We start from the raw sequence: 26,135 nt of genomic DNA, 5'->3' as shown, positions 1-26,135 counted from the left end.
TCATTGGTTTGCTCTTGGCGCAGTCGTGTCGTTTCGTGTGTGCGTGTGCGTAAATACAGTGTTGTCATATGACCAAGAGATGCACGTGACAGATTTATTTACATTTTGATTATTAAAAAGTATTTCTTTTTGGCGTAAGGCGTTGCGATGAATCATACTACATGTTTCTCAATCTTTGTAATTGATTAAAACGGTAAAATATGTTTTGTAACATCTACAAAACTTGACCCGTCTCAAGATTTCTAGTTTGTTTGAAATCCTAAAATTGTTTCATAAAATGGCATTGTTTGCTCGGTTTTTTTCTCAACGTAAAAATGTTAAGAAGGAAAATACAACTCAACAGTCTTTCATCAACAAAAACACTCAAAGGTAAGAATTTGTTATCTATTTTCATTGAAATTCTAACCTAAATAATTGCCACCTTGTTGTGAAGGTTAGATTGTACAGGAAGTGGCTGCATTCAAACAGGAAATTTCCTTACTTGAGTTTCAAAGTACTGAACCATCATTGCTTAATATAAACATTATTTCTAAATTTGTTGTTCAGACCAAGCAATTAGTAAGCAAATTGAATAACATGAAAGTCTGTTGATTGAAAAGTTATAACCTACGTAACTTTATACAGTCAAATATTGTAAAGGAGTATATTAAATTGCTATAAAGTTTCAAGTTTTCAACATTTGGTTTTAAAAATGTGTTCGTTACCCTCACCTACAAGCTTATTACTGCAAACACAGCATATTTCAAACGTAACTAGTTTATTCAATCAATTGTGTAACTTGATATGTTAGTACCGTATGAGATTTGGCTTTAGTTTTGGATATTATTTGTAGGTTGGAGCTAGTATTGGATATTACTGATGTGAATTGATGTAAAATAAAAAAGATTGTGTCTGAATTCAAATTTCTATTTCCACAGAAGACCTTTTGATTTCGAACTTGATCAAGTACGTGTCCTCCTATTCCGCGAGTGTGATTGGAGAGGTCGTAAGCTTCTGTTCGACTCTGCAGCTAAACCAAGATCTGCCAACGATTTAAAAAGCAATGAACTCTCCAATGACAGTAGGGTAAGTAGTTTTCACGAATTCTTTTTCAACTTGAAGTTATAAACATTTAATAGTATATATACTCAAATTAGTATACAGGGTGTTTCAGAAGTAGTGTCGAGAATTTTAGGGTATTGTACCTGGATGCTAGGAGACTACAAATGTCATATTTGAAGTGTCCAAAACTCAGCGGTTATCCTTATAGCTGCCATTTTGTTTTTTTCACTTAAAAATTTTTATCTCAAGAACGAAATGTTGTATTGATCTGAAATTTGGCATGAATATTTATGCTATAAAGACTCAACTATAAAAAATAAAAAAAATTTTTTTCGTTGAAATTTTTCAAAATGGCGGCCATTTTAAATTTTTGATGGCGAATATCTCGAAAACCGTCCATTTTACAGAAAATTTACAAGAGACAAAAAAGTTAGCAAATTTTTTCACGATTCCAATGATACCTAATTTATTAAGATTGGTCGAAGAATAACAGAGAAATTAATTTTTTTCGTACTGCATGCATGACCACTTTTCACCATTTAAAGATCAATATTAATTTTTTTATAATTTCATGAAAACCGTTCTTATTACAGAAAATACAAGAATAACTTTCCTCCAAATTTTATTTTACATTGAAAAATATTAATTTCACTCAAATCGGTTCACTGATACTAATGCAGCAATTGCTCAAAATGCCGTCCTTCAACTTGATTACACAGTCTGCACCTTTCAATCATGGACCGTCGAACTGCTATAAAAGCATTTTCATCATCTTGAATGGCACCTGCTGCAGCAACCACTCTTGCCACAAGGTCTTCTTCGTTTTCTACTGGCGTGCTGTAAACAAGGTCTTTCATATGGCCCCAGAAAAAAAAATCTAAAGGGTTGAGGTCAGGTGAACGTGCGGGCCACGGTACTGGTCCACCCCGCCCAATCCACCGCTGACGATAGGTCATGTTCAGAAAGTCCGTAACAACATTTCCGAAATGAGCAGGGGCACCATCATGTTGAAACCAAATATTATATGTTTGCAAGAGGCACATCTTCCAAAAGTTCTGGTAGTATGTCTCTTAAAAAAGTAATGTACGTGGGAGAATTCAGACGATTAGGAAGAATGTATGGTCCAATCACGCGATTACCTAAGATACCCGCCCAAACATTCAGCGAAAATCTATGCTGATAACCACGCACTTTGACCTCATGAGGATTGTCTAAGGCCCAGACGTGACTGTTGCGAGAGTTGAAGATTCCTTCTCTTGTAAAGCTGGACTCATCGGTAAATAACACATTTTCTAGAAAATTTGGTTGGATAATGTCTTGCTGAAGAAACCAACGGGCACAGTTTACTCTTGGCTCATAGTCGCGTTCAACCAATGAGTGAACTTTTTGAAAGCGGAAGGGGTGAAGTCTTTCCTTGTTTAGTACACGCCACACAGAAGAAGCACTTGAATTGATTTGCTTTGCAACTGCTCTCGTACTCGTTCTAGGATTGAAATCGAATTTCTGCAATACTTCCTCTTCAAAAGCAACATTTCGAACTGCTCGAGGCCTACCAGCAATTACCCTGTTCCGTTCAAATGAACCAACTTCTCTCAGCCGATTGTGAGTTCTTGTGAACACCTTGTCGGAAGGGAGACGGCGGTTTGGAAATGCAGCTGCATACATTCTTCTTGCTTCGGTCGCATTGCCAAGAGCTGCTCCATACATGAAGTGAATATCGGTGTACTCCAGCGAACTAAATTCCATTAGGCTACTAAAATAATTAAATATTTGTGTAGAAGCAACGTAAGAAAATATTGAAACTGGAAATTTAAGATAGAAATAAGACCTAGGAAACGTGAGACTAAGAAATAGGAAGCACTACATCTGGTTCTTTACTTTTAATGAAACAACAATACTTTTACAAGACAAACATTATCATCTGAAAACCATTGTAAAATCATCTGTTTGCCCATATGGATACATACCGAGTTTCAAAGCTTCATCTTAAATACATCTGTAATTAAACAATTATATTGATCTTTAAATGGTGAAAAGTGGTCATGCATGCAGTACGAAAAAAATTAATTTCTCTGTTATTCTTCGACCAATCTTGATAAATTAGGTATCATTGGAATCGTGAAAAAATTTGCTAACTTTTTTGTCTCTTGTAAATTTTCTGTAAAATGGACGGTTTTCGAGATATTCGCCATCAAAAATTTAAAATGGCCGCCATTTTGAAAAATTTCAACGAAAAATTTTTTTTTATTTTTTATAGTTGAGTCTTTATAGCATAAATATTCATGCCAAATTTCAGATTAATACAACATTTCGTTCTTGAGATAAAAATTTTTAAGAACAAAGAAATGATGTGCAGGACATGAGTAAATCAGCTTGTGACGTATGGAGCTTAAACATGAACACTTTTGAGCAAGTATGAGATAGCGTTGAGTTCATTTGAAAGAATGATGTTTAGAAGGATATGGGGACCAAGATGCGATTGAGGAAACTGGAGAGCTAGGTAATAATCAAAGAGAACCCAGTACTCCGATCTTCCCTTATCTCTGGTATAATACTTAGATAGTCGAATTTGAAAAAAATACTGTTCGTTCCATAAAGGCGAGAAGAATTGAATAGGCTAATTGGGACATGTGGTGTCTTCCTAATTGAATGAGGGAGGAGAGATGTCCATTAATAATGGTGGATGAGATTATGATTGGAACTATGAGGAAGACCAAGAAGATGGCTTAATGAATTGGTGGATGATGTGCTTGTCTTGTGAGTGGCAAACTGGCGGAGGAGAGCATAGGAGCGCGAGGAGGCGCCATGTTGAGAAGTCCACTCAGGACTGTAGAGCCAAATAAAGTAAAGAAGTATATTAAATTGCTATAAAGTTTCAAGTTTTCAACATTTGGTTTTAAAAATGTGTTCGTTACCCTCACCTACAAGCTTATTACTGCAAACACAGCATATTTCAAATGTAACTAGTTTATTCAATCAATTGTGTAACTTAATATGTTAGTACCGTATGAGATTTGGCTTTAGTTTTGGATATTATTTGTAGGTTGGAGCTAGTATGGGATATTACTGATGTGAATTGATGTAAAATAAAAAAGATTGTGTCTGAATTCATATTTCTATTTCCACAGAAGACCTTTTGATTTTGAACTTGATCAAGTACGTGTCCTCCTATTCCGCGAGTGTGATTGGAGAGGTCGTAAGCTTCTGTTCGACTCTGCAGCTAAACCAAGATCTGCCAACGATTTAAAAAGCAATGAACTCTCCAATGACAATAGGGTAAGTAGCTTTCACGAATTCTTTTTCAACTTGAAGTTATAAACCTTAAATAGTATATATACTCAAATTAGTATATATACGCCTTGTATATACTCAATAAAAAAATATTTTCCTTCAATAAAAAAAAATCGCATAAATTTATTCGTATTTGAACTTATTGGCATCTAAATAATTAGTGTCTACTCACATAATTTGAGTTCAAGTTAGAACTGTAAGTTCATCCTCGTAATATCTTTGGATTTTATAGTGACACTTCAAGTTTGTGAGATTAAATTTGTAACTAAAAAACGTGTAACTACAGTACCCAATGTATGGATCCTCAGTTCCTTGGATGGGACCCCTCAATTAATCCCTTCGCAGTAGATATAGTTCTACGTTCTAATGTTCCTCTTCTACTAAAATGAAGATGTAACAAATTTCGACAAGATGTAGTATAACTGCAGCATTGAAACAATATTGTAATCATGTTTAAGAAAAAAATAAGTTGATTTTTCAAAATAAAAAATTCAATTATCTGTCAGCTATTCAAGTTAATAATCACAGCGGCTCTTGAAAGTGTTAATCGGTTGATTGGTTTATCGGATTTATAATGTAATTGAATTAAATCCCACCAATAACAATATATTTTTTCTATGTTCTTGTAACTCTCAATGTCCTCACCTATGTGCTAGCAGATTCGTCATTAGTCTGAATAATTCAAATTGTACACACTGAATTCAGTGTATTACCATGTCGTGAAAATTCTTGAACATTGATGTATATGTGAGTAGATTCTTTGATCAGTTATCAGATGATCAGCTATCAAAGAGAATGAACTTGAAATATTAATTTTTACTATGACGCAATAGGTCCAACACATGAGATTTCTGATTGCTGTTTCTTATAATATCATGAGAGAGTCTTGCGTTAAGAATTTTTCCCTGTACTTGTACATCTGCATAACATTTTCGAGGAATGATTATTGATTAGAGTTTTGATCAATTCAAGTGTTTGTATAACGAATACTATATTGTTTGACTTTAGTAACAACGAATGATGTAATCCGTTCTTACAATTTACAATGTAACTGATAACTATAGGTGTAGACATGAATGGTATAGAAAGCCTCTATGAACTAATGACCCCAATTTAGCAGATGACTGACAAGAGTGCTCTTGATCTTGGTCTGTCCTTCTAATCATATTTTTTAATTGCGAACTCTGATGTAATAGCTGTCTTATCTGTTGTCTATGTGTGAGTTTGACTTGAGAAAGATGAATGAAGGAACGATCCAAGGTCATTTACTTCCTATAGTGAGACTCACTTTGAACTGTCATTGTTGGATGAATGGAAAGCATTCTTGATATTAATAGGGGCTGCTAACATTTTGAAGTGAATCTCGCTATAACTGATATACAAGCTTGTAGTCTTGATATTCAAGATCAATGAAATAGTACTCATTTCATTTGAGAGGTTCTCATTGGAATAACAACTATTTTCAAAATTTCATCTCCATTTCATTGGGTTTCATATACGATTTATTCTTCTATTTATTCACTTTATAAAAATCCATCAGGAAATTTCTTATTGAAGTTTTTTTTAATATGGTTTAATACACAATTTCATTAACACATAGAATGATTTTAGTGTTGTGAGATTGCTATTTACCATCTTGATACTTGAGTGTATTTGCTTTCATTTTTGACTTGTTGAGATATGTTATCCCACATTTTAATACTCTCGTATATTAAAATATGTTATTACAAGAAAATCAAGATTTTAAAGGCTTTGTGACTTGAATGAGTTGAATAGAATGAGTTGAATATTCTCAAATTTTTAAGCCGATTATAATAGTTCTTAATATTGAGAGTATTGATTCTCTTATAATAAAGTTTTCAATGGCCAAGTACAACATTTTCAACAGTGTTGTTTTACTCAACCATGATTAGCTGAATGCCATGGAATTCTTGACATAGAGTAAATTAGATCAGTATGTTCAAATAATTTACTATGATCCCAGATAATCGAACAGGATTCCACCTTCGCTTTCACTCTTGAGTAACATTCAATCTCACTGTTATGCACTCACTTTACCTACAGTTAAACCTTTATTATTAGTCTGCTTCTATTTGTATCATTGAGCTATTTCATAACCATACCAGCCTTGAAAAATACCTGATTAGATTCTTGACAATAAACTTCCCCAAAATATATTTTGATAGTTGGAATTGACTAGATATTTGATTAGCTATTTCAAGATAACAGTTTGTTTGCTGGTGCTCATTTCCATTTGTTTTGCAATCATCTTCAATTGTATTTACTGGTTGTATCCAGTGATACTCGGAAACTTTGCAATTTTATGTTGGAAATAATTGCGTGCCTTTCACCTATCCTCTGACTGCAATATGTTCATTCATTCTACCCATAGTTTAATTCATTTACTTACCCTCTCAAAGATCCGTCCTCGGTAGTTGTTTCCATTAATTTTCATTGCTTTATTTTCTGTAAAATTCAATTTTTGGATTTTTGCTGATCGATGACTAGTAATCAATTATAAAATGTAATACGGTACTAAATGAAAATACTTGGAATGATTATAGTCACTTATCTTTCAGAATAACGAGAAAAGTGTCTGTGATATTTTCAGTTCTTACTACATTATTAATCTTTTGTAAACCCCTGTAGTGTATCTTTAGTGTATTATGTTCAATGTGGATATCCAACGAATCATTTAAGATTTATATCCTCAGTTATTATGTGCTGTGACTCCAAATCCCATTTCTCAATTCTAAAACCAATGGATTACCATATTATAAATGAATGTTTGAAAATGTTGCTGTTCGAAACTGTTAATAGTTCTAAAATGTTGATGAGATTCTCTTATGGATTTTCATCGAAATATAGTAATTATTTTGACTGAATAGTTTTATGATGTTTCAAACTGTTTGATTTATGTTTATTGTTTTGAAGGGACGGATTCAAGGATCCAAAGGTTCAAAGAACCCCACAACGGAAGCTTATTGTGTTCCCAAGTAGTATGTTAGTTAGGCCAATACCAATACCTGTGTTCTTTACAAGAACCAGGAGTTTTTCCCTACACTAACATCCCATTCATCACCTGGTTGCTTGTTGCAATCCAGTGTGATATGCCTGGCAGTCTCTTCAGACTGATTAGTCCTTGTGACCTACGTGAGTTCCACTCCTGGCCTTTTTTGTAGGTCCTTCCGCTGAGAAAGGGGACGCCAAACTGCCTCTAGGGCGCCCGGCGCCCGGCCACCTTCGACTCAGCCTCTTGACCCACATTTGTGCCTGGAGTTTCACCCATCTCTGGTCTCTTGGGTTTTTCTTTTTTCTCCTCCGAAACTGCCCTGGTGGGGCAGATCCCGTGGGTTTGGAAGGCAAGGCAACTTCTGGAGTTGCCTTGAGGACCATTTTAGTCGCTTCCTACGACATACTGTGGGTGAATTCTGGTTTTCAACACATTCTTGATTACGATGATCGACTCAAAGCTCCCCCAACCCACAGGCGGCTTCAAACTGTAAAAGTTTATGTCGCATTTTTTTACTACAGTAGATGAAATTTTACACGATTTGGCAACTCTGCAATTTCTTCGGATGAATGGCAAAAGGGCCAAGTCTTATTTTAGACAGAATATAAATTCTTCTGTGCTAGTGACGTCAACCAACTTGAGCAATGCAAAGAGATTCACCATCTTTTGCACTGACCGATTTCTGGCTAATCGACACCCCGAATGACCTCCGATTGGCTGAGTATCAGTTGTTGTTGAGAATTAGCCGCCAATCGGAGGACATTCGGGGTGTCGTGTCGGTGGGAAACTACTAAAACTGTCAACAATGCGAAGTCGACCTTACTTTACTGCGGTTTAATTTATTAGAATTACTTGCAACTAGTCCCTGATGTATTTTAGTTATGATGGTTCTCATTTAAGACATTTTTGAACTTCCTGATGTGTTAATATTTTGAGTGATTTTGTTGGCTCTAATTGGTGTTAATTTTCTTGAACTTGTTTTAATGGACTGTTGTTATTCCAAGAAATTGAATTTGAATTTGCTGTTGTAGAATTGCGGCGAGCAGGCTAGCACCGATACAAACGCACTTGGAGAGGCGGTGTTCGGATCTGTGGCGATGCTGCTGGTTGGGCCAGCGGTCAAAGTGCACACTCTCAGCACTCCTCGTCGTCTCATGTTGTCGTCTGTGTTTCGGTGCCCGCACGCGCGAACTCGCACAAGGCAGGTTAGGTAAGTAACTGTATCAAGCAAATTTTTTTCAACTTAGAATTTCAAAAAACACTTATTATAAAAATTACAAAATTATTATGCTTTATTGATTGATGTCCAATGAAAGCAATGAGTAAGCAAGAAGAGAGAAGCAATATAATACTGATATACCGGTAATAAATTAGTACACTATTGCTCTTATTTGTACAATATACTAATTAGTAAGCCTACCTATTTTTCTGCGACCACCCTCATGTTTCGGATGGATACGTTAAGCCGTCGGCCCCGGCTGCCTAAATGCAGTCGTTAAGTCATCTCAGACGACATCATCAGGCGCGACCTGAAAATTCTGACGTTAGACCTGAGCCAGACAAGTCACTCGATATTATTATTATTAGTAGTACAGTAGTACCCATGTTTTCTCTATGCTATTAAGCAAGTAGGTTTCAGCGTTTATGAGGTAATAATGATATGATTTTAGCAAAAAATATGACAAACTGATTAATGAATTATCAACTATGCAGGCTATTTCTACTTTTTTACCATCTGTGGCATTTACATTTTATGAAATGCTCTAGAATAGAATCTTGGTAAATTGGTCACATTTAAGAAATTTGCTTTATGTAATATTGATTGCAGCGATCGTAGCGTTGACAGTTCTTATGGCAGCTCCGTAAACTCAGCTAGTGATCTTGCAATCGATACCAGTAATGGCGACCTCAAACCATCCAGTAGTTCCAAATTTATGGTTGTTGCAAGTAAGTAAAACTTCATTATTATTTAACGAAAATCCTAAATATAATCCTCTATTCAATTCCATAAGTAAAACTGTTGAAATCTTGACATCAAATTATATTCCCGAAAATTTCGTAATACTGAATATTCATTTTGTTTTGGAATTATTTTTGCATCGATTTTTAATAGTTGATGTTAACAAAAAACTTATCTTATGCACTTTTAATTTGAAAAAATCAGTCATTTGTTGTTTTCATCTCTTTACAACATTGGATGGTGGTAAAAAAACAAAACTATATTAAATTGAAAGGACGACGGTAATGTACAATTGACAGTAAATGTACATTTCACTATTTATTGGAATGGAAACTTGAAGAGCTAAAAAAATGAGCTTTGTAATAGAATGTGAGATGAATACTAAAACAAATTCTATTACAACTTCAGGTCTATCTTATTTTTCAACTATTGAAATATATTTTATTGATTAATCTTCTAACATTGCTAAGAGTTATTTTACTTTTTATTGAATTCTTTCCTGTGTTGCAAATGTTGAATGATTGACCAAGCTAGAAATAAGTTGCCAAAATCCTGAAATTAGCGAGTTCTTCAGCCTGGGTATCTTGCTATTTGTAATTTCAGATGAGTAATTGCATACATTTTAAAATTTTCAGATTCAGTTGACAAGGAAGAAAGTATTAACGACTTGGAATGCTTCAGCAACTGCCCTCTACATAGCTTATCAATTGCAGACTACGGAAGTGCAACCACCATCAGCAGTAAGTAGTTTGCTTCTTGATTCATTTTCTTTAAATTAAGAACAGGTGAAACCGGTGCTTCGCAATGGGTAAAAATTACATATTAAAAAATACATGGATAAACATAATTTTGCTTTTTATTGGTGGCGAGTTCCTTACGGGAAGTTCTAACCTCGTCAATGGGCTTGACGATTGTCATACTTCAGCCGGGACCGAACGTGGCTCTGATTATTGTCAAGTGAAGGCCAGTCCAGCGAAGGCAGTGAAGGCGAGCGCTGGCAAACCACCCATCCACACTCTTCTCAACCAATGCGTGCTGTTTCCTGTAGTGTCGTCTGCTCTGCTGTTTTCTCTGTGCTATTGAGTTGCTATAGGCCTAATTGTTATTGCGTTACCTTTTTTATTGTGTTATTTTTAGTTAATATTTTCAGTTTGTAACATGGATATGTCTCGCTCGCTACCGTTGGCCTTGATGATACTGGTCACATTGCAGTGCATGACGAACGTGGCCAAATTAACCAGCTTGGCTAGCGACTTGTAAGCCACTGGGCCAAATTGTAGAACATGCATTATGCGTATGTTCAATACATTTTTTACAACTGGTAATGTGCTAGATGATAAAAACTCGCCTGCCAACAAAGTTAACCGCGAAAGCAACAAACAATAGTTTGTTGCAGTCTCCTAAATAGACTTGATGATTAGGTTATCATCACAAGCTGCGGTTTCATCAACTACTACCGACATAAAATGTTAATGTATACCCTTTCATTTATCTATTTATTCGAACAAAAAACAAGTGAGTTACAAAAATATATTTATTTATTTTTTGAATAGAGCAAACAATACAATAATTAGTTTTTTTGAAGCTCGTCTAGTGCACACTATATTTATATAGTGCAATAAATGTTGTCATTGAAGTTTGGGTTGGACCAATAATGATAATAAGGTTTGATAATAATGGTTGTTTGCTGTGTTAGGTGGTGATGGGTCGTCTTCGGGCAGCCTGCGACGCAGATGGGTGCGCAGTGCAGCGACTGCAGTCGCTCGACTCGATGTGGACGCGGAGGCGGCAGCGGGGCGGAGGCCGAGGGGTGGCGCAAGGCTGGCCTTGGCTGTCATCCTCACCTCTGACAACCACCAGCCCAAGTCAGTTTGCTTCCAAACTATAACATATCCAATGAAAATCACCTGATATTTCCAAATTCAAATTCACAATATTTACAATCATAAGCAATGAGATAAAAAAACACACAGTTCAGTAACCTCTAATGTATTATAACAATATTTGAGATAGACCTTCTAGTTTCGGTTGTTACACAATCATTATCTTAAGTAAACTGATGAAGGTGTAAAACAGAAACTAGTATCTCAGCTAGTTTTAATAAATTGTTCAATGAAATCGATTCGATATTGTCAAAATCATTGATCTATTAAATCAATTTCAGATACTAGTTTCGGTTGTTACACAATTATAAAAACTTTAGTAAACTGATGATCATGTAAAAACTGAAACTTTTCATGAGTTGAAAATGGAATGAAATGAAAAATACTTTATTAGGCGGAGTTAGGACTTCTAAGTTAGTAATTTTTAAAATATAAAGCCAAATAGAATATAAAGTTAGAGAGTAGACAATATTTAAAAAGTTAGGAACCTTTTGGTAGTTTAGTGGTTGACAGTACAAGTCTCAACGTAAACTATTCTATAGACCATATTACTGGATTTCATTCACAAGATAATGAACTGATATCCCTTGTTATATCAAGGGATATAACCCTTGATACGACCCTAGCCTACTATAGGCTACGGTAGGCCTATATCTAAATAATCTGATTGAATTAATGGATTCAATAGCATTCAAATGGAATATTGATACAACAAGGGATATCAGTTCATTATCTTGTGAATTAAATCCAGTAATATGGTCTAAAAATATGAGCAAGGTGTTACTATTCTATAGATTGAGTCTCCAGTTGTCACAACTACGTGTATTATGGCTTCTGAATTCTTATTCACCACTACAGATCTACCAGTCTACTTAGTTTCAGAACTCTTTCTTGTAAAGCTACCAGCAGTAACAGTATTTGTGGAAAATCGGAATTGAATATATAAATATTTATAATTCAAAAGATCAGTTACTGGTAGAATACTTGAACAGTTTTATTGAAAAAAGTTTGAAAGTTTTTATTAATGCTTTGTTCCAGTGAAATGGAACAATTCCTTCTGGAGAGAATTGCACTGCTTGTGCAGATGATGACAACCATCCAGTACAAGGCGGAAAAGGCCTACATGCATAAAGATGGCTTCCATCAGATTATGACTGACGCCAGCTCTGATGCGGCACAGGTGAGCGAAGATGTTGGCTGGCTTTGACTCCCATTCAGCATTCCCCCCTCCTCTCTTGACACTCAAGTGTTCTAACTACGCCAATAGATTCAATACAATATTATATTAACGTAATTAAAATTTGCATTTCATCTCTTTATAGAGTTGAATAATTTTTCAGTCCTTACTGTGTGTATTCAATTGATTTTCATATTATTATTATCAATATAGGTTTGTTACCTATATTGTTAGTAGCTATGAAATACTGTATAAGCCTGCAGATATTTCAACCTAATTACATTTTTTTGTTAGGGCTACTTTTAATTATCAAAAAATAAAATTAAAAATCTATGTTTATTTTGATTTGAAAATGACATCAATGTTTAAACATGTTGTGAGTAGAATTTAAATATAGGGTACTGAGATTTTAATTGTCATTCCTTGATTGTAATCCAAGTAAGTAAAGAAATGTAATCTAATTTCATTAACCATGAACAATTCATTGACTTATGTGGGCACCATTAGAAAAAATAGAACTGTGTTTGTAACATTTTCGTATTGATTCTACTGAGAGAATTTTGCACATTGCTATTTCTTTTATGTAATACAGTCATAAATAATAGTTTTCATATTAGATCAGTGTCATTATCGTGTTATTCCGATACAAAGTGTTGACCATCTCATTAATTTTGTGAAAATTCTGTGAAAAGTACATAAGCATCCACAATTTACTCCACTATGCATGAAGCTATGACAATTCATTAGTTATCAGTGTCGTGGAATTAAAAATTCTTGCGAATTAATGCATAGTACGTGAATTATTTGTTTTGAATATTTTTGCGAATTCTCTATTGAAAAATGTTTTTCATCTTTTGATCATTGATTAGATCAAAGGACATTGAGCATTAAACTATAGCCTTTCATGGTGATGAATATTCAAGGACATTCTTTCCAACAAGAAGTGAACACAAATTACTGTATTTTATTGTAATCTCTACTTTCTCGGTGGTTACTTTTATATAAATTCCTTCTGCTCTAAAGGCCGAATGTATGTTTTTTGTATTGCAGGCCATCCATGATCTGTTTTGTTGTATGCGTATTGAGGCACCTCTCTGGATGAGCATTACTTCGAAATCTCAGCACAACACTGAACTTCGGTTGGATCTCCTGACGAAATTCATTCGTGACTTGTCATTTCTCCTTCAAACACTAGATACGAAAAATTCAAACTTGTAAGTTACCTGAGGCTTTTTTCAGTAGTTCCTACAAAGTGGAAAGTATTCAGTAATAAATAAGACTATATATTGTGGATAAAAATAGAGATTTTATTCAAAATCAAATCAAAATTTTTGCCTTAGAATAATACACATAAACAATACATAATATATTCAAAAATCACTTTAAAGTACAAAAAATACATAATGATTCACTATACTTAGAAATCAAATAGTAAGGCTTATAGAAGGCATAAAGTCTTCTCTTCTCAGTCTCTCATAATTCTAATTAAAATTGAGTCGGCATTAAAATCACGCTATGTACGTATGTTTTAATTCGTTCATTGTATCAAACGTAAGTGTTACTTATTTTCCAAACATAAGTGTCCATCTTATAATATACTTGCCAATATTTTTAGTTTTAAATTTATTGTATTGAATAATGTATTGTATTTTGTGTTTCAGCTTTATGAGTACTCTGTTGACAGCAGTGCTGACTCATCACTTGGGTTGGGTGCCAACCGTTTCTGACCAGAATGAATCAACCAGTGATCATTGTTGCTCCAAAAAAGGACAGGTTAGTCTACTGCCACATTCTCTTTCATAATTCTACTTTCAAAAGATCAATCTCACTGAAAAATGTCAAAATCTCATAATTCTCATCCCACAATATTTTAATTCAGAGCTAATGGCAACATTTCTCTGACCAACTACTACTCTTTACTATTTTACTACCACTTTTTTAGTGACAAATCGATATCTAAAGATATCGAAAATTATTATACCTGCAGTTATTAGTTCAAATTGTTTAATTAGTTTGATATAACTGTAGATTCAGTTCGATTTTGTTACTGTATTTAGTATCATGCCGTGTGGCAAATGGTAGTCACATTGAACATTTATCAGGTTCTTAGTAAAACTGTTCGAGTTACTCTCCCATTCGACATAACTGATGTAATAAATATGATAAACAGTACTGTTAAAACCTTTATACATGCATTCATTTATAAAAACCCTGCACTATTCTTGTAAAATAATTTAGTTGTGGGGGAAAATAGTTATTTTCCATTATTGTTACAGTATATTATTAAGTTGTAATGATGGCATCTCACCAAAACATGTAAGGTTGATTGCATTCATACTTATGATGATATTCATTACTTATTCCATCGTTTTCCAAGCTACTACAGCCCCAGGGTTAGTCAATTAAAGATTGCTTTAGATAGTTTCTCTGTTGTGGTTTGAAGTTCTGTCCTGTTGAAAGTATTTTACAGCGCCAGGTCTATTTTTTTAAATTATTATTTTTTTTATCTATCACATTGTTTACTAATACTTGATATGAGGAAAGGAACAACAGGCTCATTTCCAATTCATACTATACTGTATTAGCCCAATGAGGAATGACTTTGATTTTTGTGTATTTTGGGTATTTTGGGTATTTTTTCAAATAGGGCGTTGTTTGAAGTTATGAATAAAGTTCAACATTGAATTTGAAGCTTTTTAAGAAAATATGGTATTGTTGACGTGTTTTTATAATAATGTTGTGTGTTTGTGTTGCAGCTATCGGCTCTGTCCGAGTGGCACCCGTACAGCGCGCTGTGGGCCCAGCTGGATGACTTGAAGGGCGCCCTAGGCACTCCGTCCAAAGTGGCGCGAACCATTGTCATCGGCCGATCCGAATCGCTGGTCGTCAAAGTGCTCTCAGTGCTCAGCTACTTTGTGCGTTGCGGCCGAGTCCAAAGCCGCAAAGAGAGCAAGATAGACAACGACGACGAGAAAAAACTGTTTGAGACTGTTACAATACCCGAAATAAAGACTGAAAACACCGCAAAGAAGACTGAACTGTTGCCTGAAAACGATACGAAAGCATATTTCCGACGACGAATGAATGGTCATTTTAATAGACAGAATACGATGAGAAGTGTGAAGTCTGGCAGTAACCTTGTGAAGCAGGGGTCCGAGTTGGATCCGGCCCTTATCTCTGACAAAGTTACAAAACTGTGTCGGGTGCCACGGTCAGCTGTCGAGAACCACGATAGTCCTCCCAACGACAATAACCTATTATCGGTGCAGAACCGTTTGTCACGCACTCAACTGATCAGTCCACGCGAGAAGCAACAGCCCAGTGTCGAGATGAAGAATTCGATCAACTCACACAATGACAGAGTGGTAGACTGTGAGGTGTCAGTTGTTGTCGAGTCTCCAAAGACGAACGGTGTTGTATTCATGGTGGGGGACGACGACAGATTGGCAGCTCTAACGAGGCTGGGCAACAATAACCTGGAGGAAACTGATAGACCCAGTGATGAGGTAGACTTCATCAGCAGTGATTTCACGAATAGTTGCTCTTCAGATACAGATGAGAAGGATGCTTCGGATGCAAAATCCAAACCGACTGAGCATCTGGAGAGCAGTCACAGTTTTCCGGATGTGCTGAGAGCCAAGCAAGAGTTGGATAACAGTTTGAGTCGGTCGAGTGATATTGGTGGGGTGTGTCGGGAGGTGAGGCCGGCTCCTGTCGATCGTGGTAAGCTCAAATCTGGGAAGGAGACTTGTGAGATCGACACGTCTGTGCAGTTCGCTTGTGAAATCGAGACGACGGACAGCTCTGTCGATTGCAAGCAAACCGATAAGCCGAATGTCGACTGCAGTAGGGTTTACTTAGCGATACCCGAGTGAGTACTACTCCATCTTACGTTCTTCACGTTGTTTTTGTGTTCTGTGTTGCAAGCATTATTGTGCCCTGTTGAAAATGTTATAATTATGTATAATTTTGACGAAGTAAAACTCAATTCAAATTCACAAGATGATAGAAAGAGTCAAAAATGTGCATAAATCAATGCTGATAGAATAAGAATAATTGATTCAATTGTCTATAATTATATCAATCACCTATGAATTTGGTTCAAGTAATAATTATTATTAGTTTGAATTTAAGATTTGCATTTAATCAATGCTGATAAAATGAGAATAATTGACTTAATTGTCTATAATTAGTATATCAATCAACTTGAAATTTGGTTTGAATAGGCTAATGATTCTTATTTTACATACTTTGCTCTTGTGTCTGGATTCAAGAGAATTGTTTCCAGATTGATGGAATGAGACATTATGTAGATAATGATGAACTGTAAATTCGTGAGAATAATTCAACACTTGAAGTCTAACAACACCTGAAATACCTACAGAGTTACTAGATTAACATTATTGTAGTGATTTAATATTGTAGAGGACAATCGGATAACTATTTTTAATGTTATTTCATATTTTTGTAATTAAGTTTTAAATAGGGCCAATTGAATTGTTTAATTAATATGGAAATAACTACATAGTACCCTTTTATCAAACATTTTTATATAAACACTACTAGTTTCAGCTTTCAAGCCATTTCCAAGTGTCAGTGATATTTCTATATCGCTTCAGATCCCTCTTGGTTCTATTTGTTTTTGAAATTATTTATTATTAAAAATTAAAAATGTATTTAATCAAAACAAAAAAATGACGAATTTGAGAAACCTTTCATGTTGCCATAGGAAAATAATTAAAATGGAAAATATTTTTATGAACACAATGATAGGCCTATATTTTGATATATTGATATATTCAAGTTTTGTGTCTTTTTATTGTTTTGTATGTTTTGATTCTGATCTTACTTGTGATGGATTTGAAATCCAGGTTATATGCTTCTCATATTGAAATTGCAATATTTTTTGTTGAAATGGCAAATAAATTGATTGTTTCGATTTGAAGTAATGAACTTGCCGTTATGATTGACAGTTCGAGGAGAGATGAGGAAGAGACTGAAGTTGAGCTGGCAGCGAGCGTGGTGGGGGGAGTGAGTGACCACTACGTGCAGTGCATGGTGGTGCAAGGACTGGTCCAAGTGCAACCTGCACCTCACCGCAGCTGGGAGGCGGACTTGCGCCGTGATCTGTTCATGGAGGTGCGATCTCCTGTGCTCAACCAACAGCATGATGAGGCCGTCTGCATCATCGCCGACCTCGACAACTGGTTAGTGCTAGATAAATTTACAGTTTAGCATCATAAAAATAGGACTGGAATGTATAGCACTATAATGTATAGTTTAGCTTTAGCACTATACATTACAAGCACTATAAAAAGATCATCTTTATAAGCTGCGTACAGATTTGAGCGCCACTTTCACGCGCTCTTCACTTTTTGTCAGCTGATTCTGTATCTATAAAGTGAAGTGGGCCATTCACTATCCGATATTTTGTCCAACTTGTGTTTTTTTAATTCAATGTCGGAATGTGAATGGGGTTGTTGTGGGCGGATCGAATGCTGTCGGAAGACTTGTGAACTGTTCAACTGACTTGGCCAACCACGTCAGGTCAGCCGCCTATTCAGGTTCGATTTGGAACGTGAGAGAGGATGTTTGACAAACCAGCCGGAGCGTGAGTGGTGAAAGATCAACTTTTAAAGTTGTTGGCCAAAGAAGTTGGAACAAACTCTCGGATATTGAATGGCTCGCTTTACTGTACAGTTACAGATATAATCAGCTGATGGAAAGTGAAATGCGTGTGATCGTGGCGCTCAAGTGTGTACGCACCTTCAAAGTCAGTGAACCGATTCTCTATTATTACCGCCTTCTATATTAGATTACTGTGATTCAAGTTATTCCGGTAAATCAAATCAAATATATATTTTTTATTATCATCAACAAATACATGTATCGACAACGTCAATTTGAAATGAAGCTACATCAAGATCGTTATACATCAAGATTTATTTGTGTACATGAAATTATATAATATTATAAATTAGAAAAGTGGTACAGGTCTCCTTCTCACTCAAATCTAAAAGTTCACATCTGTATTTACAAAGGACTTGTCAATACTATAGAAAGTATTTTCAACAAGCCAAACATCCAATTTTATTGAAAATACTTTTTTGTCATAGTCATTCAATTTCAGCTGTTTTACATCCATGAAATCAAGCCGGTAAACAGCTGATTGTAGAACAAATAAACATATGATTCTCATTACAGCATACTATACTATAATAAAATCATATGTTTTCTTTACAGTGGAGTATATTTCCTAGTTCCATATTTGGAACAGCAAAACTATGGTGAGTTATAATGGCAGTGAATAAAGATAGAAAAACGTTGCTAAGTCTCTCCATTTTGTCACTGAGTGTGCACAGCTGTTACTCAATTCATCCCCTTAAATTTGATCTAATAATAACTATCATTTCCTTGATAAAATAATCAATTTAATGTCAAATTGATCAAGAAAAAATATTTTTTCATAATTTGATTAAAAAATTTGCTTCAATAACTGAAATCTGATTTTTATTTTTATACAAACCTGAAATGGCGGCTAATTTAAAAAGCTGTGATACACCAATCTGAATTTCAAAACAACAGAAATCAAGTTATTTGGTAGGTATTCTATTTCAATTTATTTTAAAAATAATAGAAAAATAGAAATCCTATTCAAAATAAGTAATTTCAATGGAAATAATTCAGAAATAACCTTTCAATATTGTTTATACCGGTACGAGTAGGTCTAACCTATGTACGTGTAGGCTTACTGAAGCATGGATGAAGTCTAGGATTGTTAGTTATCAACTTTTAAAATGTCATCTCAGGTGTTTCTCATACAGTAATGTTGTTTCGAAAATATATTTTAAATCAATTATACGACTTGTGTACTACAGTATTTTGATAGAATGAAAAAAAATGGCGGCTGAGAATTGTTTGTTTACTTTTGTACAGTCACTGTCAAAAGTAAAAAAAATATTCTGGCAAACGGACAACATTGTAAAGCTAGAGAGAGATAGCGCTATCTGTTTTGTTGTATGATAGAAAAGGACAGCAACAGTATTGTCAATCGTACACTGCCATTATACCGTGGACCTCACTATAGTGCAAAAGCCGCCTTTTAGCGCTCCAGGTGGAAGTTTTGTCAACTACAATCAAGAAATTCCTGATTCGAAACGTGTAAACTAGGTTATGTTTATAGAATGCATTTAGTAATGTCAGCACAAGCAGGTAATGTTTTCTGTTTCTGAATTATTCTTTTCTAGATTAATATGACAAAAAATAGTGTAAGTTACTTGGACGTGAATGTCTTTTGCAGTGCTTGAATGAAATTCTAGTCTCGGCTAACGCCTCGACTAGAAACATCATTCTCGCTTGCAAAACGGCCCTTCCCGTCCTTGTGACTTAAAATACTATTGTATTCACAAAAATGCTGTCGAATAGCTTATTATAAACCTTTTTGCAAATTACTATGTGACTTTTGAGAGACTTTCAAATAAATTGACAGCAGCATTTGAATTGATGCTGTCACGTCAGTACATCATGTTACATTGATCAACACGATCACAAAGCACAAGAGTATATAAACATTTGATTTGTTGCTTTAATATAGCAGTTAGTTGGTGATGAATCATTAAATTGACAGATGTATTTGAATTGATGCTGCTAAATCACTATATCATGTTGCATTTATTCATCACTACAATCAGAGAGCATAAATTATAAAAACACATTGAATAGCTTTAAATTGACAGATGTGATTGGATTGATGTTGCAGTGAAGTGAGGGTGATGTCCAGCCGGACGCCGGCCATTGAGCGGATGGCAGAGGGTGGTGGGGGTGGCAAAGGAGTGAGAGCCATCATGTCGCGGCTGGTTGCTGACATGCTCGACGCACAACTACATCTCTGCAAAATGAATGTCCCACCACAGCTGGTAAATCATTTCAATTAGTTTATTACACTCCAATTAATCTTGAAATCAAATGTTTCTGTCTATTTACAGGATGAACTAGTTCCCCATTCCAGCTTTCTGCTCTTCTGAGAAATTATGTATTTACTCATCAATCTACTTATTAATACTCATCGAAAATTAAGTGTGTGATTTCATAATCAATATTAGACAACATTGGACAACATTAAATTTTTATCAAAATTTGGGAGAGAAATGGTGCAGGCTCCGTCTAGTTTTTCCTCCATAGTCATAATTGTATTATGATTAATATCGGGGACCGAGCTTCGCTCTGGAGTACAAAAGCATAAAACATTTATTACGATAGAAGAAATTATAATAACATTCATAGTTCTATCGAAATGATAGTTCAATAGAAATGTTCTATCTAATCACAGTAAATTGAGATTAATTACCAGAGGAATGCAAAAATTTCCCTCACAAAGGCCCAGTTGCACAAAAGCCGGTTAAATTTTAATCCTGATTAATTTCACGTGAACCAAATCAGAGAAGACCATTTCAAAAAGTATCTACTGGAATTAATCAGGATTGGAAATAACCCGGCTTTTTTGCAACCGGCACTAAGTACATGATTGAATGATTACAAAAGTTCAACAGCTGAGTCACAATTTTAACACAGTCCCACACACATGAACTCGCTCACTCACTTCTATCATCAACAGACAACGAAATAATTATTATCAGCTGTTTTTCCAAGGATGAATAATAGTTATCCTTTTAATGTCCTTCAGAGAGTTTTCACAGGGATGAGACCTAGTGCAATCGAAATTTTATTTTATAAACCTACTATGTTCTGAATTTCGTGAGAATCGTTAGAGCCGTTTTCTAGATCAGGTGAAATACAAACTGGTAGATAAATACTGGTTCTTTAAATTTAAATATTTCAAACTACAAGTTTCAAATGCTCTGAAGTGGACTGTATAAAACGAATCAAATCTTTGTGCTGAATAATATATCCATTCAGAAAAAAACACATACATAGAACACATAGAAAATCAGAAAAGGTACTCACCAAATCCCAAATCCAACATGTCGTGAATCGAATTGCTTGTCTACTTATATTTGAGGTAAAAGGTGGACAGTTGGATAGGATATAGATGAGAGGAAAAGATAGGTGAAATTATGCAACCGAAAGTGCGACTATTAAAGTTGGTTCCTTGCTGTTTTCCCGTTCTGAGATGAAGTTTACTGTCTGGATATATATAACACTATGACTTGACTATTGATAAAAACAAAACTAAAAATTGAGTTCTGGCATTCACTTTTCACTAATACGAAACGTGAGTAACTTTTCACGTAAAACGAAAATGTAATTTATGTACACGAATAAATGTATAGGCCGAATTTCCTATGATATTAAATGACACGAATATTTAGGCAGATTCAGGACGAATTTCCTGAATCTTAAAACCTCGACAGGGAGTGCTAGCAATACGAGAACTGAATTCACACTGACTGGCAAACTATTCAGTGCCTGGAACGATAAATTGATGAGTAATAGATATTATAAAATTATGGAAACTCTCCTGCCATCTGGCAGTAAATGAGCGAATGAATACAATTTCAAATGGCCTCAACACAAACATATAAACATATAAACATCTAAACATATAAACAGAAATTACTCGTTTAATAGTATAGTATAATGTTCTGTACAATAAATTAATACAATTACAAATCATAATATGACTTCCCCATATATGACTGGGCGAAAGCCACAGGCCCAGTCCAAAACTGCTTTAGTCACAATTTTCTGGAATAGTAGCGTTTTCAGAATATAGCTAAAGGTGCGTACAGACTGTCGCTCTGCTCCGCAACCGAACGTCACTCCAGCAGAGCGATTGATGATCGACCGGCGAGCAACAATGGTTCGACCGGGGAACGCGAGAAGATCTAACATCTTCCGTAACGTTCATGATGGGTGCTGGGCGGTGCGACTGTGGTTCGATGGTGGTACGAGGGCGGTACGAGGGAGGAGCGTGCTCGGTGCGGGTTGGAAGCACGAATATGTGTACGCACAGCTTTATATTTCACTTACAAGAATCAAGTCCAATTTTATGACAAACATGAATTCAGAGGATTAAAAATTAATGTTACACTGTATAGATCAATGAGAATCAAGAAAAAATTGAGGTATTTTAAATAGTTTTCTTATCCAGCACCATAGTTCTATCTGCTGCCCTTGGAGATAAGGCAAAGCAATGGTGCGATCAAGGTTTCTGAAAGATGTAAAAAGATTGTTAGGCTAATGGATATGTAGAATATAGGCCTGGATATTTTTCAGAGCTCTCGCTTGATTAATATTCTGGTATTATAAATTTTGTTAAATTGTAAAGTCAAAATTGTTAAATCTTCTAGCCGATCTAGCCGATTCCATTATTTAAGAAGTAAATGGTTTACCTTAATAATAATTTTCTGCTAAGCACAAGCTTTATTATTATCGTATTATCTCATACAGGTCTAGTACCTCGAGATGGACTCACACTCATTGACATTTTATTTTACAATAAAGGTCTTACTGTATAAGTTATACAGTATAAGTTATACAGTATAAGTTCACAATAAGATCTGTTCTAAATGTCGAAATTGTATTTTATTTTTGTTTCTTCGCCAATAAAGATTTTATTCCAATTCAAATAGAGTAAAAACAAATAAAAATAAATAGATACAAAAACCTACTCACAGCCGAAATAATTTATTTAAACTATTAAAAAGTATGTGCTCAGAAGTATATGTTCAAAATTTCTGGAGAAGGGAAGAAACGTGTATTTGGCCTTTCTGGATTTGACGGCTGCCTTCGACACAGTTCCAAGGAAGCTAATATGAAATGTGCTCAATAAAAAGAGAGTACCCACGAAGCTAATTAAAGCTATTATTAGTGTGAATGAAGGAATGGTGGCAAGGGATCGCACGGGTGGAGGAATGTCAGGAGAGTTTGCAATGGTAAAAGGGGTGAAACAGGGTGACAGCCTCAGCCCACTGCTGTTCATACTGGTAATGTAATGTAAGTAATGTAAGGTGGGTAGTGTAAGAGAAGGACACAAAATATGCTGGTGGGATACTGGAATATGAGGCCAATTGGCACAAGAGCTCTCCTGTATGCTGATGATATTGTCCTTATTTGCGACACAAGAGAAAAATTACAGCAGTCTGTAACTGAATGGGCAGAGGAATTGAAATTGAGGCAAATGATTCTGAATGTAAAGAAAAGTAAGGTTATGGTTGTGTCGAAGGGAATGAGTTATAATGTGCAAGTTATGGTGGATGGGGAGGAGATGGACCAGGTTGCGAAATATGAATATCTTGGTACAGTGTTTTCAGAGGATGGGAAAATAGATAGGGAGGTGCTCAACAAAGTGAGAAAGGGAGCTGCCGCCTATTATGCAACAAAAGATTGAATATTTGGAAAAAGATTGAGAATCAAATATATCGGGCAGTTATTGAACCTATCTTGCTGTATGGAAGTGAAAGTTGGCCAATGAAATCGCCTCATGAAAACAAGATAAGAACAGTGGAAATTAAGTGCCATAGAAAAACAAGAAATACTAGAGTAAGAAATACTAGAATAAGCGAAGTGGGCATGAGAGATGTCAGTGAAAGGATAGAAGTGAGGCAGTTGGGCTGGTATGGACATGTACAGCGAATGGAGGATGATTGCAAAACAAAACAGTATGTTAATGTGAGAGTGCAAGGAAGGAGGGCAGTAGGATGCCCAAAGTATTCATCAGATTGAGGAGATGGGAAAGGGGAAGAGGGAAGACTGTTCCAGAGATGAAGAGAGTGGCGTTGGATAGGGAATCATGGAGGAGATGGACTGAGGCTACCCCAACGCTGTGGGCAGGCACACTGTGGAGAGGCAAAGAAGAAGAAGAATATTAAAATGTTTAAAACTCCGAGCTGACGATTTGTGAATTTCAATCAACCTTCTTGAGACTTTCTTGATATAGATTCTACTAGTATTCAGTTTCATTTTGTGAATAAATTTGATTCATTTTTTCCTATTGTTTTAGTGTGCGGAACACATGGAGGCGAAATTGGACGAGTTTGTAGGACGCAGCCGTACACTAGCGGAACTGCTGTTGAGCTGCGCAGATTTGATGCGCATGGACACTCTTACCGCTGCCCTGGATGTGGATGCCAGTGACGTCACACTCCTAATGGCCATCGCATCTGTGCACACGCCTCAGCTGGCTTCGCGCTGCGGCATTACCATCAACTGAACCAACACTAGAACCATAGAGGCCAACTTTCTTCACTCCAAGATATGTCACACTAGAACCATGGAGGCCGAAAGGCAACAACTTTCTTCCCTCCAAGATATCAACTGCCTGGTATGAGGTATAGTAAGATTCATTTTGAACTGTCAGCAATGGGAAACATTGATGTTCTTTATAAATTAATGCTGTCAATTTTAAGTGAAAATCACTACAGTGCATGTGATCGAGAATTGTTTTTGTCACAGGAAAATCAAATAAAATTTTATTGCCTCAAAATAATACACAAAAACAATACGTTATATATTAGAAAAAAATCACCTGAAAGTACAAAAAATACATAATGAATAAAATTTCTTAAAATAGATTCGATTTTTAGAAAGATATAACATATTACTCTGATCCCAAAAGTTGATTTAGAATATTGTGCGTTCATACGACGGAATTCTCTCACTTATATAAATTTAATCTCAACAATATTATATTTTTTTAAAATATCGTCGGTCAAGTGTAGTGATCGGAATACTTAATTTTTGGTTATAATTGGAAACGTTTTTAAAACTCTAAAAATTATGAAAAAATTAACGTCGAATTTTGTGTGTATCGATGTTTCTGTGTGTCCACATGACAAACTGTTCACTCATTTCAGTTATTCAACTCTAGTAAAGATTCTAATAAGAATAACAATCTTCATTGGCCATTAAACAAACAGAGATTTAATAGGCTTCGTCAATTAACTTAACACGGGTAGTCAAACATCTATAAAAAATTAAATCCAAAAATAATAATTTCCAGTTACAATTCTAGGATAGGCTACTAATGTCACAGTCCATTACATATATGACTCTTAAATATTATAAAATGGTGTTTTCTAAGCCAATTATTCATCACTGACTTGAAGCGTTTAACATGTAAATTTCTTAATAAAACAATATTGAACTTGAAGTACCCTTTATTATTTAAAATATTACAACGACTAGTTTCGACCATAACTTTCAGGTCATTTCTCATGAAAATTTCTTATTCTAAGAGGAAGTTATTGAATAATATATTTGATACATACTGGTATGACTTTTATGTATTTTAGACAGTCTTACATAAGGTGTTTGAAGATCAGAGTTTATTCTGATTTTATAGTCATCATTATCACTATTTCGAGAGAAACTGTTTAATTTTTTCTTAACCTGCAGCAAATTGTAATAAATATACAGTTTTTGCATTGGTGTTTTGTCATAAAGCACAACCGCATAGCTAATCAGAGAATGGAACAGGCAAAAATAAGTTTAAAATGTTTGTGTACTTACAAAATATTGAAGTTTTCTTATAAGAAACCCAACTCTCGAAACTCTCCTGCATACAAATTCAACTTGTTATTTCAATGTTAACTCACTATCTATGTACAATCCCAATAGCTCTATTTACTGCTCTATTCTCACAAACATTATTAAATAGTGAAAAAATATATAATCAGTTCATCATTGTTAATTGCTAATCTATCAGATTCAAACTAGGCTGTAGATGATTGGATACTTTCTAATAATATTGATACATCTTCCTGCTTTTTTTGGAAGCCCAAAAAAGTTATGTCATCTGCGTATAAAATG

General features: G+C 35.1%; 1 protein-coding gene across 2 annotated transcripts; it reads left to right on the top strand.

The window, feature by feature from the left end:
- LOC111053648 (folliculin-interacting protein 1) lies at positions 1 to 26,081 on the top strand. Of its 2 annotated transcripts, none has more exons than XM_039437910.1 (13): positions 1 to 369; positions 4,170 to 4,317; positions 8,377 to 8,555; positions 9,174 to 9,292; positions 9,941 to 10,045; positions 11,002 to 11,170; positions 12,227 to 12,368; positions 13,416 to 13,579; positions 14,027 to 14,138; positions 15,122 to 16,236; positions 17,339 to 17,572; positions 20,125 to 20,281; positions 24,328 to 26,081. In XM_039437910.1, the coding sequence occupies exons 1-13, from the start codon at positions 278 to 280 to the stop codon at positions 24,535 to 24,537; spliced, it is 2,946 nt and encodes a 981-aa protein (XP_039293844.1). In that variant the 5' UTR covers positions 1 to 277; the 3' UTR covers positions 24,538 to 26,081. The 2 variants fall into 2 exon arrangements, with proteins under 2 accessions (XP_039293844.1, XP_039293843.1); XM_039437909.1 differs by lacking the exon at positions 4,170 to 4,317 and adding an exon at positions 918 to 1,065 and having other exon boundaries at positions 2 to 369.
- Positions 26,082 to 26,135: the final 54 nt, after the last annotated feature.

Source organism: Nilaparvata lugens, chromosome 11, assembly GCF_014356525.2.
Source record: "Nilaparvata lugens isolate BPH chromosome 11, ASM1435652v1, whole genome shotgun sequence".
In the NCBI taxonomy this organism is placed as follows: Eukaryota; Metazoa; Arthropoda; class Insecta; order Hemiptera; family Delphacidae; genus Nilaparvata; species Nilaparvata lugens.
The sequence above is the reverse complement of the archived record's forward strand: the minus strand, read 5'-3'. Positions and strand labels throughout refer to the sequence as shown.

Bases quoted from the DNA above. Each gene is read 5' to 3' on its own strand.
- LOC111053648 (XM_039437910.1), top strand. From the start codon at position 278: ATGGCATTGTTTGCTCGGTTTTTTTCTCAACGTAAAAATGTTAAGAAG. The intron at 8,556-9,173 runs GTAAGTAACTGT...TATTGATTGCAG, and splicing joins ACTCGCACAAGGCAGGTTAG to CGATCGTAGCGTTGACAGTT. The intron at 14,139-15,121 runs GTTAGTCTACTG...TTTGTGTTGCAG, and splicing joins GTTGCTCCAAAAAAGGACAG to CTATCGGCTCTGTCCGAGTG.